The 16,807-nt window shown below is 41.3% G+C and overlaps 1 protein-coding gene across 1 annotated transcript in view; it reads right to left on the bottom strand.

The window, feature by feature from the left end:
* Positions 1–16,807, bottom strand: part of si (sucrase-isomaltase) — a 243,257-nt gene that overhangs the window by 27,194 nt on the left and 199,256 nt on the right. Inside the window, exons 41-46 of the mRNA XM_072572690.1 lie at positions 11,905–12,053; positions 11,719–11,803; positions 11,566–11,622; positions 4,134–4,258; positions 3,327–3,415; positions 1,156–1,205 (exon numbers count right to left, since the gene is read on the bottom strand). Coding sequence (XP_072428791.1) covers positions 1,156–1,205; positions 3,327–3,415; positions 4,134–4,258; positions 11,566–11,622; positions 11,719–11,803; positions 11,905–12,053 — 555 coding nt within the window. The remainder of the gene's footprint in view (positions 1–1,155; positions 1,206–3,326; positions 3,416–4,133; positions 4,259–11,565; positions 11,623–11,718; positions 11,804–11,904; positions 12,054–16,807) is intronic.

Raw genomic sequence — 16,807 nt, 5'->3', positions numbered from 1 at the left:
ACAAAGTACTCCTCTTTGACTCAACATTTGAGGAGATCCTTCAAAGGCTAGACACTACATTCAATTTCTTTTTTGCAGTTTAACTTGAAAATTAAACCAGAGAAGTGCCGATCTTTTCAGACCAAAGAACGTATCCTGTACACTTTGTCAGTAATACTACCTTCCTTGGTAATAAAGAGAAAATCCTAGTGCTAGAGGAATAGCTTCAGCCTGAAATGGGGAGGGAACTGCGTGATTACCTTGGTCTAGCAGGTTAGGGTGTTTGTGCAAGGCTCTGAGCAGTTGACTGGCCAATTGCATGACTTGTTGAGAAAATCGGTGAATGTTGATGGAGTAATTGTGAAGGGGTATACAATGCTTGATACTTTGTGATGAGGCAATAGCCTAGTGGTCTTATTGCTGGACTGTTAATCCAGAGACTCTGGGAACCTGGATTCGAATCCAGCAACACCAGATGGTGGAATTTGATGTTCAATAAATAAGAGTTTAATAATGACCATGATTTGATTATTGGGAAAAATGCACCTGGTTCTCTAATGTCCTCTAGGGAAGGAAACTGCCATCCTTACCCAGTCTGGTCTACATGTGACACCAGACCCACAGCACTGTGTTGGCTCTTGACTACCCTCTGGATGATTAGGGATAGGCAATAAATGCTGGCTTAGCCCGTGACACCTCATCCCATGAATAAAAAGAAACATCATGGCGTTTCACTGGGACCTGAATGTCAACACATGAAAACACCTTCTACACTGTGAAGCAAAGGTTTTTCTCATTACTTGTCTTTGTCTTCCAGGTTTCCATCTCGCTTTCACACTGGAGTGAACACCAGTTTCCTTGGCCTAGGGGCACTGCTATCACAAGTTCATGATCAGCTGTGGCTATGCAATGTCACCATATAGTGTATCAAGAGAAACATAACTACCCACAGTAACTCTAGGGGAAAAGGAGCAATAATTTTTAAACCAATTTTAAATAAAATTACCAAATGGCAAACCATTCAAAGCACAATCATTATACAACTCCAGTTGATGGGGTTTTTGGCGAGGATGGCAAGTTTTCAAAATAAAAATCCTTGTGTCATAAACATTTAAATGCTATTTCAGTCCATTGAAATAACTTTAGGAGTTTTGAAAGGCTGAGAATTGCACATACCTCATCAGCGGTGAATTTAGCCAGGAAATATTCCTTTCTTTCAAATGTGTCTGCAAGGTAGAATTGAAAGAAAGTGTCAATAAATACAACCTCAATGGAGCTTCAGACTTTTCAAATGTATAGCAATTGGCACTGATAACCATGCACCACTTATTTTCATTATGAGTTTGAAAGATTCCCATAAGTTATAAAGATCTTCGGCATGACTGAAACAACATCAATAATACATCTCTGGTATTCTGTGTATTATATCTAAACAATGATGTTGAGCTACTGCCCTTCTCTTACAAGCATGAAGGATCCATTACTCACAAGCATGACAGCTATGAATGAGTTACGATGCTCTCCACCAGTGAAGGTGTAACTGGAAGCACAGATGCATCTTGCAAGAATGAAATTTAACTGAAATTCTAATGCAGTTTTAAAATAGTTGCAGAATGCAATACATTGCTGCTAAATGTTGACTATGTACATATCAATGAGGTCAAACTATATGATGACAATGAACAAATGAAAACCTCCCACTGAATGCATTCTCATCATTCCATTGCCCACAGATGATTCCCTAACACATCAGGCATTCTTTCTGAAACAGATCTTGGAGCCGACTCAAGAGTTGTTCTGGATCACAGTTGGGTAGAGTGGAGGAGGGGTTGGGGAGTGGTTCTAGCTTATAAAGGGATCAAAATCATAATTTGTAGGGGCTCCAAGAACAGCCAGAAGGAAAATAAAATAGTGAGTGAGACTTCTGTATACTTTAAAATCTAGGTCAATTTGGCCAGTCCATCCATTTCAAAGAATTACTATCACTTCCCTCTGGACATTTTGGGAGTGCTTTTGGGAGATGGTGGTTGGGGTGCTGTGGTGGAGGGAGTTAAGGTCAAAGGATCCCTTGGGAGGAGTCTGCCAATAGTCGTGCAGGTGCAGCAAGCTAACAGCTCATGGAGAACAATGTGGCTTACTAAGTCTGGAGGAAGTACCAATGTCCTTTTGGCCTATTTGGCACTTATTTCAGGGATCCATCCCAACTGTCCTCCTTGAATCTGTAAATTCACCCATGGTTGGACACCCGGCCACTTGTGGTAAAAGTTGTGTGACTTTTAAAATTACGTCATGGAGCCTAATTGTGATAGTTTAAGTAACTATTCCATTCCTTATGAATGACTGTTTGCCTAGCCTTCATCCAAACTCCGTTAAACCTGAAAGTGAGCTGTCTTGAGGTGACTACAGTTCCATTTCCAGATGTTTTGGCACATAATTTCCAAGATGACCTCACCCCAGTGGTTTTTAGCACGTAAGACATGGCCTGTAATGTTCAACGGTTTCTGCATAGTGTAGTATTTATGCTGATACAGTGAAATACGACAGCTTGGTTCTGAAGTTTATGGCACAGTATGGAATCAGGGAGACAACAGGGAAAGCAGCACATTGGACATCAAACAGAGGGGCTGTAGATTCTTCAATTTATCATCTGTAGCCAAGAGAAGGAATTGAAGATTAGGTACTGCGTCTCCTTCACTTGACTACTAACCCAGTGATCTCTCCTGTTAAACATCTATTGATGTTAGTTTGGTGTGGGGTTAAGTAATAAATGTCATAGAGGATCATAGAACCACTATAGTGTGGAAGAAGGCCTTTTGGCCCATTGAGCTCACATCAACTCTCTGAAGAACACCCCATCCAGACCCTGCATTTCCCATGGTTAAACCATCTAGTCTGTACATCCCTGGACACTATGGGCAATTTAGCATTGCCATTCCACATAACTTGCATGTTTTTTGACTATGAAGGAAACCAGAGTCCCAGAAAAAAGGAACCATGCAGACATAGGGAGAATGTACAAACTCCACACAAGCTCCTGAGGGTGGAATCAAACCCAGGTCCCTGACACTATGAAGCAGCAGTGCTAACCACTAAGCCACTGTGCAGTCCAATCATGCAATTGAAACAGGCCATCAGTAAGGTGTTTGTGTGTAGAGAACAGAACTTCAAAAGAATTCCGTCTTCAGGATCAAAGAAAATAAATTATACGAAAATACATTCATTATTGTCCCAAAAGGGATTAAACAGAATTACATTCCTACACAGATTATATGACTCCTTAACAGGATTGCCTACCATTATATATTTTACAGCTAGGCAAAACAAAGAACCGCAGTGAAAATGCCTACCGATGCTCTGACCATCATCCCAGAAAAGTTGACCACGAGCGACTTGTTTATCATCCAAAGCAACTATAAGTCCCAGGGAGTTCCTTCGGCTATAAAATAAAATTTATTTAGTTAAAATTCAAGAAATTAAGGGCGACAGGGAGAGTATGGGTAAGTAGAGTTGAAATGCCTATCAGCCATGATTGAATGGCGGAGTGGACTCGATGGGAAGAATAGCCTTACTTCCACTCCTATGTCTCATGGTTTTATGGTCTTAAAACTAATTTATAAAGAAAATTTCCATCACATATCCTTTAAGTTCATAACTGTTGTATAAATCAGCTTCCTACTATGTGTTCATGTATTTAGTATAGAATTGAAAATGTTGGATGAAGCATCCAAACACAGTAAGAACTCTACACAAATGTATACTTCACTTTACATGTTCCTACTCTTATTCCTTTCTGTCCTGCCCTTTCCTGGCTTTAAAATCTCAGAGCCTGAATGCACTCATTTGCAAACAAACAGTATCCCTCTGCATTTTTTTCAACTGACTTGATTTCTACTTCAATCTTCCTGCATCTGTCAAGCATTTCTGAAATTTAAGTATTCTGTGGAAGATAATGTTACAAGATTGTGTTCATTATTGTCAATTCTTGTTCATTGCAATTACAGGTTGAAAATTTTGATGATTCCAAAATGCACTTTCTATTGCTGGACCACCTCTGCCAAGAATGTAAAGTTGGGAAAATGATCTACATGGAAGACAGTTTTCCATTGGGTTACCACTTTTTGTTAATTGGAATATACTTTGAAATGTGCATTTACCTGTAATATGTAGTATTTCCTGGCTCTTGCCAGGGAATAACATAACCTCCTCTGATATGAAGATTAATGTGATCGAATGGTGCCGGCATATCAATCCACTTACGTCTTTGAGGGATGCTTTTGGCCTGAATGAAATAAGCATTGCTATTAAAGAGTGCTATTTCTCTGTTCAAGTTGCCAATTAGAATTATACTAATTACCATTATTATTCGTTCTTCCTGTTTATTTGTTGAAAAAAAAAATCAAGTTACAAGGGTGCAAATCAGATCTTTTTGAGTTCTTACATTATTCACAAATATCTTTCCAGCTGAGTGATTTGTAATTGCATTGTAAAATTTAACAGATTCATGTTACTGTTACTAACTTCACTAAGTAACTAGCAGCAAAATGTTAATCAAAAATTATAAACAGCTAGCAACCTAAAAGGCATTGGGAGGTCAGGGGGAAGTTAAACTGCTCAACACTTGCAGTGTAACATAGGCTGATTAGAAATTGGTAGCCTGTTTTACTCCGTATGTGATTTTATGGCACATTGGCTCTTAGTAATATTAGCCACTAATTTGCTGTCATCCCACTTTCCTGGCTGTTAACTCATTTCAATTTCTTGATTTCACAAGCTGTGAATGACAGTGTAATACTGATGACCAAGATATGAAGGTTTTGCAGAGATCTATGTTCTTTTAATTAGATTGCATTTGGGGACTAGATTTGTGCACAGATTAGCACACGTTGCTTTCAACCTTGAGGATTGGATCCAGCACAGAATAAAGGAATCAAATAAAATGATTTTGAACAGACAAGGTCTTGTTTCTGACAAGCAAGAGACCTAAGCATAAACATGTCCATAAAATAAAGGAGGCAGATATCATTTAATGCAAGACAGCAGCATTTGAGAGAGTAGGAACATAAATTTAAAGTAAACATACTGGTTTTGTGAAAAACAGAGAGAACCAAGGATTCAGATATGTAACTTCCCTGAAAGTGAAAGTAATTAATGCAACAAAATGGATGAAAGCATTTCAATGTCTAAGCCATACATGAAACATGTACACAGTTTTAGTAGACTATGGAAAGGATATTAAATGCTCTGTGGGTAATGTAGTTTACAAGAATATGAAGTTGTATATATGTAGAGGATTCTTAAGGACGTCATTGTTCTCTCCCTGTAAGGGACTCTGAGCTATCTAACTTTATCCAACTCTATATTGAACAATCAAAGTTTTTATCTTACAGTAAAAGCTATGTCCATTAGGATATGATTAGCTCACCAGTAATGGTGTTTGGTGATGAAAGTTGAAGTCCCTGCTTAAGTACATTTTGCATGATTGCCACCTTCTGTGCTTACTCCAAGTGCTGTTCAAAATGGAGCAATGCTTACTTGACCAAGTTAAAAATCACACAACACCAGGTTATGGTCCAATTGGTTTGTTTGGATGCACTACCTTTCAGCGTGGCGCTCCGAAAGCTAGTGCTTCCAAATAAACCTGTTGGACTATAACCTGGTGTTGTGAGATTTTTAACTTTGTCCACCCCAGTCCAACACTGGCACCTCTAAGTCATTACTTGACCAAGTTAGTGTGTATGTGTGTGTGAGGGGTACATATTAATCAGCAGGTGCTATTCTTCAGTTGTGAGCCAATGCCATGATACTTCATGGGTTCCAGAGTCAATGTTCAGGACTCCCGGGGCACTCCCATATTCCTGCATACCTCTGTGTCACCAGTGTTGTTAAGGTTGTCCTGCTCATTGGACAGGACAAGATGTTGTTGGTGTTGTCTGGGGTATTGTTTTAAAGCACAATTTTGAGAGTATGACTGTTGGACTGTTCCTTGGCTAGTTTGAGTGATAGATCTCCTAATTTTGGCACAAACGCCCTAGCCCCCCAATGTTGGTAAGGAGAACTTAAGAACTGAACTGAAGCTGCCAACATTTCCAGTGATGAGATAGGTGCCATATGGTTCATTTGGTTTCATTACTGTTCTTATAATTTTTAATAGTTTGATGCAACTGAGAACTGAATGGCTTGTTCATCCGCATTGTTGTGGGTCTGTAGGTCCACTCAGGTAAAGATGGCAGATTTACTTTCCGAACAAAAGTTATGACCCAGGTGTTTTAAAAATCATCACAAGATTTTTAAAAACAAAACCAAATCCCATCATAAGCTGTGGTTAGATTTAAACCCAAGACTCCAGAACATTACTGAGGTTATTCATCCAGCAACAATACCATTACACCATTGCCAGCCCCTGAGGCCTTGTACTGGATTAGTGGTGCTGGAAGAGCACAGCAGTTCAGGCAGCATCCAACGAGCAGCGAAATCGACGTTTCGGGCAAAAGCCCTTCATCAGGAATAAAGGCAGTGAGCCTGAAGCATGGAGAGATAAGCTAGAGGAGGGTGGGGGTGGGGAGAGAGTAGCATAGAGTACAATGGGTGAGTGGGGGAGGAGATGAAGGTGATAGGTCAAGGAGGAGAGGGTGGAGTGGATAGGTGGAAAAGAAGATAGGCAGGTCGAACAAGTCAAGGAGACAGTAACTGAGCTGGAAGTTTGAAACTAGGATGAGGTAGGGGAAGGGGAAATGAGGAAGCTGTTAAAGTCCACATTGATGCCCTGGGGTTGAAGTGTTCCGAGGCGGAAGATGAGGCGTTCTTCCTCCAGGCGTCTGGTGGTGAGGGAGCGGCGGTGAAGGAGGCCCAGGACCTCCATGTCCTCGGCAGAGTGGGAGGGGGAGTTGAAATGTTGGGCCACGGGGCGGTTTGGTTGATTGGTGCGGGTGTCTCAGAGATGTTCCCTAAAGCGCTCTGCTAGGAGGCGCCCAGTCTCCCCAATGTAGAGGAGACCACATCGAGAGCAACGGATACAATAAATGATATTGGTGGATGTGCAGGTGAAACTTTGATGGATGTGGAAGGCTCCTTTAGGGCCTTGGATAGAGGTGAGGGAGGAGGTGTGGGCACAGGTTTTACAGTTCCTGCGGTGGCAGGGGAAAGTGCCAGAATGGGAGGGTGGGTCGTAGCGGGGTGTGGACCTGACCAGGTAGTCATGGAGGGAACGGTCTTCGCGGAAGGCGGAAAGGGGTGGGGAGGGAAATATATCCCTGGTGGTGGGGTCTTTTTGGAGGTGGTGGAAATGTCGGTGGATGATTTGGTTGATGCGAAGGTTTGTAGGGTGGAAGGTGAGCACCAAGGGTGGATGTGGTCTCCTCTACATTGGGGAGACTGGGCGCCTCCTAGCAGAGCGCTTTAGGGAACATCTCCGAGACACCTGCACCAATCAACCAAACCGCCCCGTGGCCCAACATTTCAACTCCCCCTCCCACTCTGCCGAGGACATGGAGGTCCTGGGCCTCCTTCACCGCCGCTCCCTCACCACCAGACGCCTGGAGGAAGAACGCCTCATCTTCCACCTCGGAACACTTCAACCCCAGGGCATCAATGTGGACTTTAACAGCTTCCTCATTTCCCCTTCCCCCACCTCATCCTAGTTTCAAACTTCCAGCTCAGTTACTGTCTCCTTGACTTGTCCGACCTGCCTATCTTCTTTTCCACCGATCCACTCCACCCTCTCCTCCTTGACCTATCACCTTCATCTCCTCCCCCACTCACCCATTGTACTCTATGCTACTCTCACCCCACCCCCACCCTCCTCTAGCTTATCTCTCCACGCTTCAGGCTCACTGCCTTTATTCCTGATGAAGGGCTTTTGCCCGAAACGTCGATTTCGCTGCTCGTTGGATGCTGCCTGAACTGCTGTGCTCTTCCAGCACCACTAATCCAGTATTTGGTTTTCAGCATCTGCAGTCATTGTTTTTACCCTGAGGCCTTGTGACCTTCCAGCCTCTTGTCCCATTTTTTTGATCAGCTGCATTATGAGCATACTTTACCCCATAGTCTGTGACTTTGGAATTTTCCATACCCTTATTTGCCCTACACCCTATTAACATAATGGTCAAAGTAACCATGATTTGTTTGAACACTCCTGCCCCATTCTAGAGTCCCCAGTCCATTCCTATTCACTAATAAAATTGCACCCTGTTAAATACAATTGTACCTATCCCAGTCACCAATCCTTTGGCAATGCAGTATAACACAGCTTATCTCCAGATTTGAGTTGCCTGCTTTATCTGGGATTACATGGACTGCTCTCTGATCATTCTTGACTAAACACTGAGGACTGATCATGGGTTACCTCACCAAATTGACTTATTAGGACAGTCCTTGCTGATCACAACTCACCCACTGGATGCATAACTCCATAGCATCCTGACTGACCTGCCTGTAATTCCCAGGCTGGTTGCACTTGATCTCCTGGACTGATCATAGCCCAGTGCTTGATTTGCAAGGATAATGATCCCAGACTCACTTTGACCTGCATGCCTGAATATTACAAACAGGATTGTTACAAGCCCCTTAATTGACTGTGGCAGTATTCTGTGACTAACTAGTCCATATTGACCTGACTAAGTATTGTTTCCCTTTGACATTCACACATGGACATTTGCTTGAAGCATATGCAGTGTGTTTGTTATGTAACCTACTGGTATATCCTGGGTGGGACACATGGTGCTGCCCATTGTCATGTCCTCCACCTTTCTGTAAATGACATTTTGACTGTTCAGTGCTTCCCACTATCACAAGCTTTTTTCGTCTCACTGTGCTAAATAGCAATGCAAGCCACAGAGACTGGCTGCCTACAGCTGAGCACTGAATAACTTGAGACCTAAGGTGGCAATGTGAGCCACAGCAACTGGCAGATTATGAATCATTGCTGAAGTAAGTGAGTGTGCACTAAGAAAACCATAAGAGGTATAAAGAGGCTGGCAGTCTCCAATAAAGTGGTGAAGTGAATGGAGCACTAAGGAAAAAGGCTATAAGCTGTAAGATGCATCCTTGGAAGATGCATGAGATGAGTCTGCGTCGCTGCATGTGAAGCGTTCTGGCAGAATGATCACAGGTGTCCTTGAGATCCAAATTAATGAATTGAATGGCTAAAGTGTAATTAGTCTCAGAGTACACATGGTGATATGCTTAGGTTGCTGGTGCCAACATGTTAATTGATGAAGTGCCACAGACAACAGAAGCCATGGAACAAGCAGGGATATTGTTGTGAAGTAGTAGTTGGATGATGATTGGGACAAGAACTTGGTGAGTTGGAGCTGCCAGGTACTTGCTCTGGTCTGCCTGTTGGGAATTAGTGCCATATAGCTTTGCAGTGGAAGCAACTTATATATGTATGAGTAAGATGGACCTTTATTAAGATGCAAGTTCATAGAACCTAGTCAGTCATCACTCGATTGTGAGATTCTGAATTTACCATTTACAGCTTGAAGTGAAAATCAGAAAAAAAAAACTCATAATGTTGAGAATTTGATTTTCTTCATTCTCGTCATATTTTCCCATCTTTCTTGTCACCAGGAAAAACTGAGAAATTTCAGAAGAAGTTTTGAAGATGATTTAAGCTTTTTCCTCTGCAAGTGAATGTGATAGCCATTTTAGTCAGGTGTTTTCATTAAATAGTAGCAACTTGTTAGCCTAATTTGTGATGCTGTTGATTGAGGGTAAAATATGAACCAGGTTAACTGAATTATTTACATTGATGGATGAGAATGTTACCAGTAGTTGAGATTCTCTACTTTGGGAACATTTTAATTAATTTATCCATAATAGTGTTCACCTATGTATTGGCCCATTGTGACAACATTTGTGCTGACATTAAAACATCCCCTCTGATCTGCTTTATATCATGCTTTAAGCTAATACTGCTCTGGAGTATCTCAGACTGTGGATGGCTGCACATTACTAACTTTGACACTTCTTGTTCCTTATCACAAAGGCTCTTCAACTCTTATATATTCTAACACATTTTTATTTGCACTTGGACGTAGTTGGCTACCATATACAGTTCTCTACAGTCACAAAGATTTCAGTCTTCAAATGCTCATTCTGGGCTTGTGTCCTTTCTATCTTACTGATCAGATTTATCAGTTACATCATATGATTTACATGATTCTCGAGTATCACATTCATAAATCAGTGTAATGAGGTAATGTAATTCTAACGTAGATATTTCAGTCCTTAAACTCAATGGAACTAGTAACACAAGGGTTGAAAGTACTGCTGATAGAAATTTAAAGAAAGATGTAAATTTCTCTTTCCTCTCTTTCTATTTGTGCAGGTGAAATAAACATTCTTTAATTAAAAAAAGCCTCGTATTTTTCAAGTCTGCCTTGTTCCTCAATTCCAATTACCTACCTCAGTATTACTCCCTCCTCTAACACACACCTCCTCTCCATTTCAGCTCCTCAGTTCAACTTAATTTTCTTCTTCATCAATTATTGTTTCTGACATTGGAGGAACTGAGGAAACTGAATGGAGATGCTGTGGGTCTTTGATTTGGATGGGGAAGCAATGGTGGTGGTGAATCTGTAACTAAAACTACATTAAATATAGAAATACAAAGAATTAAGAAACAATTCCTGTCATTGAGGTGAACACAGAACACGGGACATGTCTTCAGCTCATAATATCCAAATAGAACATTACTTCTCTTGCAATCTAAAGTGTTACTGATGTGCATTAACATTCGATCTATTGTTAAATTCCTGCTACAGCCAGACAGCAATTCCTCACTGCAGCCTACAGAAAAGGTTGGGTTGTACATTTTCGCATAGGCAGCAATGAATGCTGCTGACTGGAAGACACAAGCTATAAATAACTCTTAACCTGGAAGATATGCCAAATTGCTCTTGTCCACTTGAACTGCACTTTAAGCAAAATTATTAATTGGTGAAGAATCTCAATATTATTTAGCAATGTTTTAATTGATAGGAATTATTTGGATGCATCAAATAAATGTTGTGACATTAAGAAAAAGCTAATGCATGGAGGTGGAATATAAAAGGAGGGACATCCTGTTTCAAAGTTATAGGATATGATATCAGTGAAGCCACATGAGGCTACTGTGTAATGTTTCAGTCTCCTTTCTCAAGAAGAGATATATTTGATTAGATTAGATTAGATTACTTACAGTGTGGAAACAGGCCCTTCGGCCCAACAAGTCCACACCGCCCCGCCGAAGCGCAACCCACCCATACCCCTACATTTACCGCTTACCTAACACTACGGGCAATTTAGCATGGCCAATTCACCTGACCTGATTTGCATTGGAGGTTGTTTAGAAAAAGTTTACTGGGCTGTTTCCTGGAATAAAGTGATAGTCTTATCAGGAAAGGTTGACCATTTAGTCAATTCATTGGAGTTCAGAAGAATGAAGATCTTACTGAAATATAAGATTCTAAAATGAAATTAAGGAGTCTCCCATTTCAGATTAAGATGAGGTGAATTATTTCTCTGTTGGTCTTTTGAATTTTTTTCTAAATGATATTATTTTACACTTCATGTTATTGAGGTTGAGGACAATTTGAAATAACTTACCGTAAACCAGTCATACCAGAGAGAGTCCGGGATATATGCATGCACAGAAGTTTCCCCCTAAAATCAAGAGTATGGTTAAAAAAATGTTACTTATATTTATGATCAATTATACCTAATAGGTATGTGAGTAATAAAATAAATATGAATCCCTACCTGATCCAACACAGGACTAATCATCAGTGCCCCACCCCAGAGGAACTGTCGATCAATATCCCACGTATTTTTGTCTTCAAAAAACCTTCAAAAGCAAAACAAGATCAAGCAAGACAACATCATGAGTGGATTGAAATACTAAGCAATGCTTAATCAGTGTACATTGGATTAGGTTAGTGTGCTTACTCATGAAGTAATGGTCTAATTACTGTACTGCCTTGAACGTGAGCTTCATACATCAATGTGTAGAGAAATGGCAACAATTTGTAACGTATTTGAAGAACATTCCTTGTGATGTTTTGGAATGTCTCATTCCAGGCCACTGGATCCTGTCTCTGAAAAATAAGAATATGATAATTAAATCAGGTGTATAATTTAATCAAAACTACATTCATTTACTGTTCACTTAAATATATCCTGGAAGAAACTTGAGACACTCTTGCAGTACGTCCTGTTTACTTTTCCAATCATGTGAGGAAAAAAGCAATTTGCATAATTGTCTTTTGTGACCTTTGGTTGTACAGACAAGAAACGTAATGGACATATAAAAATTACAATCAAACAATCCAGTTATAATGGAAACAAGATATGAAAAATGCAGGGACGAATTTCCATGGGTGTTCTCTTGCTTATTTGCTACATCTTGAATGGAAGAATCATGCAAAATGTCAGGAAAATGACAGAAAATCTGTCATATCTGTCTCAGTCGCTCTTCAAAGTCTAACAAGGCAGGTTCTACGGAAAATCAACTCATAATGTGCCCTTGCTGGTGTGTATTCGGCTATAACATTGCATTTCCTATTTATCAGAAATAAAGAAATTATATTTATGTAGCAAATCTTACTTTCACAGGACAGCATAAAACAGTTCTCAGTTGATGAGATATGTTTGAAATGCAGTCACTGCTTTGTGAGCAAGAATGACAGCTAGTTTACACACCACAGGGCACGAAGAGAATCTTCCCTGCTCTTCTATAAATATTGTCATTTGATCTTTTATGTTAGGGAAAATATGGTTTTTCTTAACATTTCATCCTACAGATGACATCTCTGACAGAGCAACTTTTTTTTAAGCAGTTTGACTTTACTTATTCTTCCCAGATTCCCAACTTGCCTGGAAATGTTAACCCCTGCTGTTGCAGCCAGCACTCCCCAGCATTACACCTCAAGGTCATTCCTTCAGCTGTGTATCCAACATGGGAGTTGTGGGAGGTGAAAAACCAGAGCTGAGCACATTACTGTTCACACCTAGTGCTGTAGGAAAGTACATAGATGTGAACATTGCAATTGTTTCCTAAATCCTGCTGAGGTCAACTAACTCATCTCCTAAAAAGGAGAGGTCTTCAGGAGGAGAAAGATATTGGTCATAGCCTCAATATGTCTGCTCTGCTTCAGAAAACATGTCAGATTGGATTTTCTAGTGCATGTCAAGATCCTAATGTTAGGCTGGTGTAGAGGTTTCAAGCTTGCCTATGTTGTCAATGCACCCAACTGAGCAATCTTCAGTGAGATTAGTCCCCTTGTTAGCTGACTTTTTGTTACCAACCAATTAATGATGTCAGGAGATTCCTGAGGCTAACAGCCCCATTGAATAGCACTGATACTACTGAGGTAGGTCAAGTAAGCAGATAAAGAGGCCTAAAGCTGGAAGAGACATGAGTATTGAGAGGCAACCTTGCTGAATGAGTAGTGATGGAAATGGCCTTTCATCTCAATAACCCTATCTTTGGGATATGGATCCTCTGGCTTCAATGGCTCTCGAGCCTGCCATTTGAAGGCATCTCAATTGGACCTCAATTACAAAACAGGCAGCCTCTGAACATAGTGGAATGCTGCTCTGAAGGCAGAAAAGTACTGGCATCATTGCTAACTGGCTCCTAAATGGAACATTAATAGCTCTGTTTGGTTGGCCACCACTTTGCAGCTGGGAGCTGAACTGCTTCCATTGAAATCTTCCAGAGGCTGGGATATGTATGTGAGCCATCCCAGCAATATGTATCTGTATTTCAATAGGCCCTTGGTTTCCATTTCCATTTCCTCAATTCAGGCAGAATCCGAATCATCATCTTAACTTTCTTTTGTACTTTTGAAGATCTTTCATGGTGTTTTAGCCCTCCTGGGTAGGCCAGCATTTATGATCCATATTTAATTGTTTTTGACAAGGTTGTATAACTGCCTTCTTGAATAACTGCACTCCTTAGGTTTAGGAATACCCAGAGTGTCATTAGGGCGGGAATTCCAGGATTTTGACCGAGTTACATGAAGGAAATGTGATATATTTCAAATCAGGGTGGTGAGTAGCCTGGAGAGAGCTTGCAAGTGGTGATGTTCCTTTGCATCTGTTGACCTAGCCTTTCTATTTAGTAGAGGTTATGGATTTAGACGGTGCTATTGGAATATCTTTGAGTAACTTTGGTATACTATGGAGAAGGTGCACACTGCTGCTGCTGAGTGCTGGTGGTGAAGAGAGGAACTGCTGAAGGTGGTAGACATGGTGCCAAGCAAGCAAGTTGCTTTGTCCTGGTTGATATTGAACCTCTTGGAGTGCATTCACCCAGGGAAATGAAAAGTATTCCATCAGACCCCTGATTTGCGCCTTGCGGTTGATGGATAGACTTTAGAGAGATAGGATGTGAATTACCTACAGAATTCCGAGCCTTAACATAGTCTTGGAGCCACACTGTTTATACAATTCATCTAATTCAATTTCTGGTCAATGGTAAACACCAGGATGTTTGCAGTGGGTGTGTTTCAGCAATGCAAAAGACTTTGAATGTCAATTGGTAATGGTTAATTCCTTTCTTAGTCGAGGACTGTTATTCTTATTGCCAATTGCTCTACCTCCACTGCACCTGCTCCCAGGAGGACCAATTCCACTACATAACATACCAGATGACCTCCTTCTTCAAAGACCGCAATTTCACCTCCCATGTGGTCAATGATGCTCTCCAGTGCATCTCCTCCACCTCCCGCACCTCTGCCCTCGCACCCCACCCCTCCAACCACAACAAGGACAGAACCGCTCAGTCCTCACCTTTCACCCCACCAATCTCTGTGTACATCGCATCATCCTCTGCCATTTCCTCCACCTACAAATGAACCCCACCACCAGAGACATATTTCCCTCCCCACCCCTATCTGCCTTCTGTAAAGACCATTCCTTCCGCGACTCTCTTGTCAGGTCCATGCCCCCCACCAACACACCCTCCCCTCCCAGCAACCTCCCCTGCCATTGCAGGAATTGCAAAACCTGTGCCCTTGCCTCCCCCCCTCACCTCTATCCAAGGCTCCAAAGGAGCTTTCCACATCCATCAGAGGTTTACCTGCATTTTCATACGTCAGTTACTATAAACGTTGTTCCTGATACAGTCTCCTCTACATTGGGGATACAGGGCACCTCCACACACAGCGCTTCAGAGAACATTTTCAGGGCACCCACACCAACCAACCCTACCGCCTCGTGGCTGAACACCCCTCCCATTCCACCAAAGACATGCAGGTCCTGGGCCTCCTCCATCATCACACCCCAACCACCCGATGCCTGGAGGAAGAATGCCTCATCTTCTGCCTTTGCAATTTCCAACCATATGGGATCAATGTGGATTTCACCAGTTTCCTCATTTCCCCTTCCTCCACCTTATTCCAGATCCAACCTTCCAACTCGGCACCGTCCTCATGACCGGTCCTACCTGTCCATCTGCCTTCCCACCTAACCGCTCCACTCTCCTCTCCAACCTATCACCATTATCCCCACTTCCATCTACCTATCGCACCCCCAGCTACCTTCATCCCCAGCCCTGCCCCCTCTCATTTATCTCTCAGCCCCCCAGCCACAAGCCTCTTTCCTGATGAAGGGCTCTTGCCCGAAATGTTGACTCCCCTGCTCTTCGGATGCTGCCTGACCTGCTGTGCATTCCAGTACCACACTATTGATTCTGGTCTCCAGCATCTGCAGTCCTCATTTTTTCCTTCCCAAAGATTGTCACCGCCTAGCACTTGCGTAGTACAGCTTTTTGTTCAGTCGCTGTTCTATTTTTAAAAAGGGCTACTAACCAGTATTTTAGTATGACATGATTTAAACTGTATGATTTAGGCTGTTTTACAAACATCTGAATGTCTGCAAAATTAGCCAAATGCTGATGTCAGATTCCAAGTATATTATGAGAATTCTATCAATCAAACAGAATGTGAATCAGAACTTCAGATGGATGCCTCTGCATGCTTATCCATGTATTCTTTCCAAGGCTTAGATAATGTAATTAACGGAGCATTCATTCATCAAAATATGTTATTTTACTGACAAGGCAAAGTGAGAGGCAGGTAAACAAATCTCTGTCTTGCTTCTTGATGCTTTTGTTCCACAAATTAGTTGTGCTTTCTGTCTCTGGTTGCCATGGATTTCAGAAATCCTGGAATTTAATTGGTCTGAGTTAACCCTCCCATTTTTCTGATTTGGGAAAATGTGATGCACTGCATTCTTTATGCAATATTATTATCTTTAATATGAAGCCACATTAGCTTTCACTAGTACTGTGTGTGTGTTATTTACATTATATGACTAATTAACTATTCATTTAATAACTTGTAATCAGATTTTACACAATTTCTAAATTGATTGTTCATCTATGTATGTAAATAGTGACCTTCATTCATTTCAGGAGCTCAGTGGGATAAAAATGTTTCAAGATATTAAGATGTGGTAACATATCCAATCAAAGGAATCAGGCCAATTTTGAAAAGAGATTCTTTGTACATCACTTGAGGAGCTTTAATGTGCAAATTAGATTGGAATTTGTTGGAGGATTCACTGTATGCTTATAGAGTCATACAGCTTTACAGCACAGAAAAAGGTCCTTTGATTCATTGAGTCTACACTGAAAATAACTACCACTAGAGGCACACTAATCCCAATTTCCTGCACTTGTCCCATATCCTTGAAAGTTATGATAATTCAAGTGCTCATCCAAAAAACTTTTAAAGGTTGTAAGGTTTCCAGCCTCCACTACCTTCCCAGGCAGTACATTCCAGAATCCCACAACCCTCTGAATGAAGTAGTTTTTGTTTCTCAAATCCCCTCTGAATCTCCTGTC

The sequence above is a fragment of the Chiloscyllium punctatum genome, chromosome 6, assembly GCF_047496795.1.
Source record: "Chiloscyllium punctatum isolate Juve2018m chromosome 6, sChiPun1.3, whole genome shotgun sequence".
NCBI lineage: Eukaryota > Metazoa > Chordata > Chondrichthyes > Orectolobiformes > Hemiscylliidae > Chiloscyllium > Chiloscyllium punctatum.
This window is presented reverse-complemented; position numbering and strand designations above follow the sequence as displayed.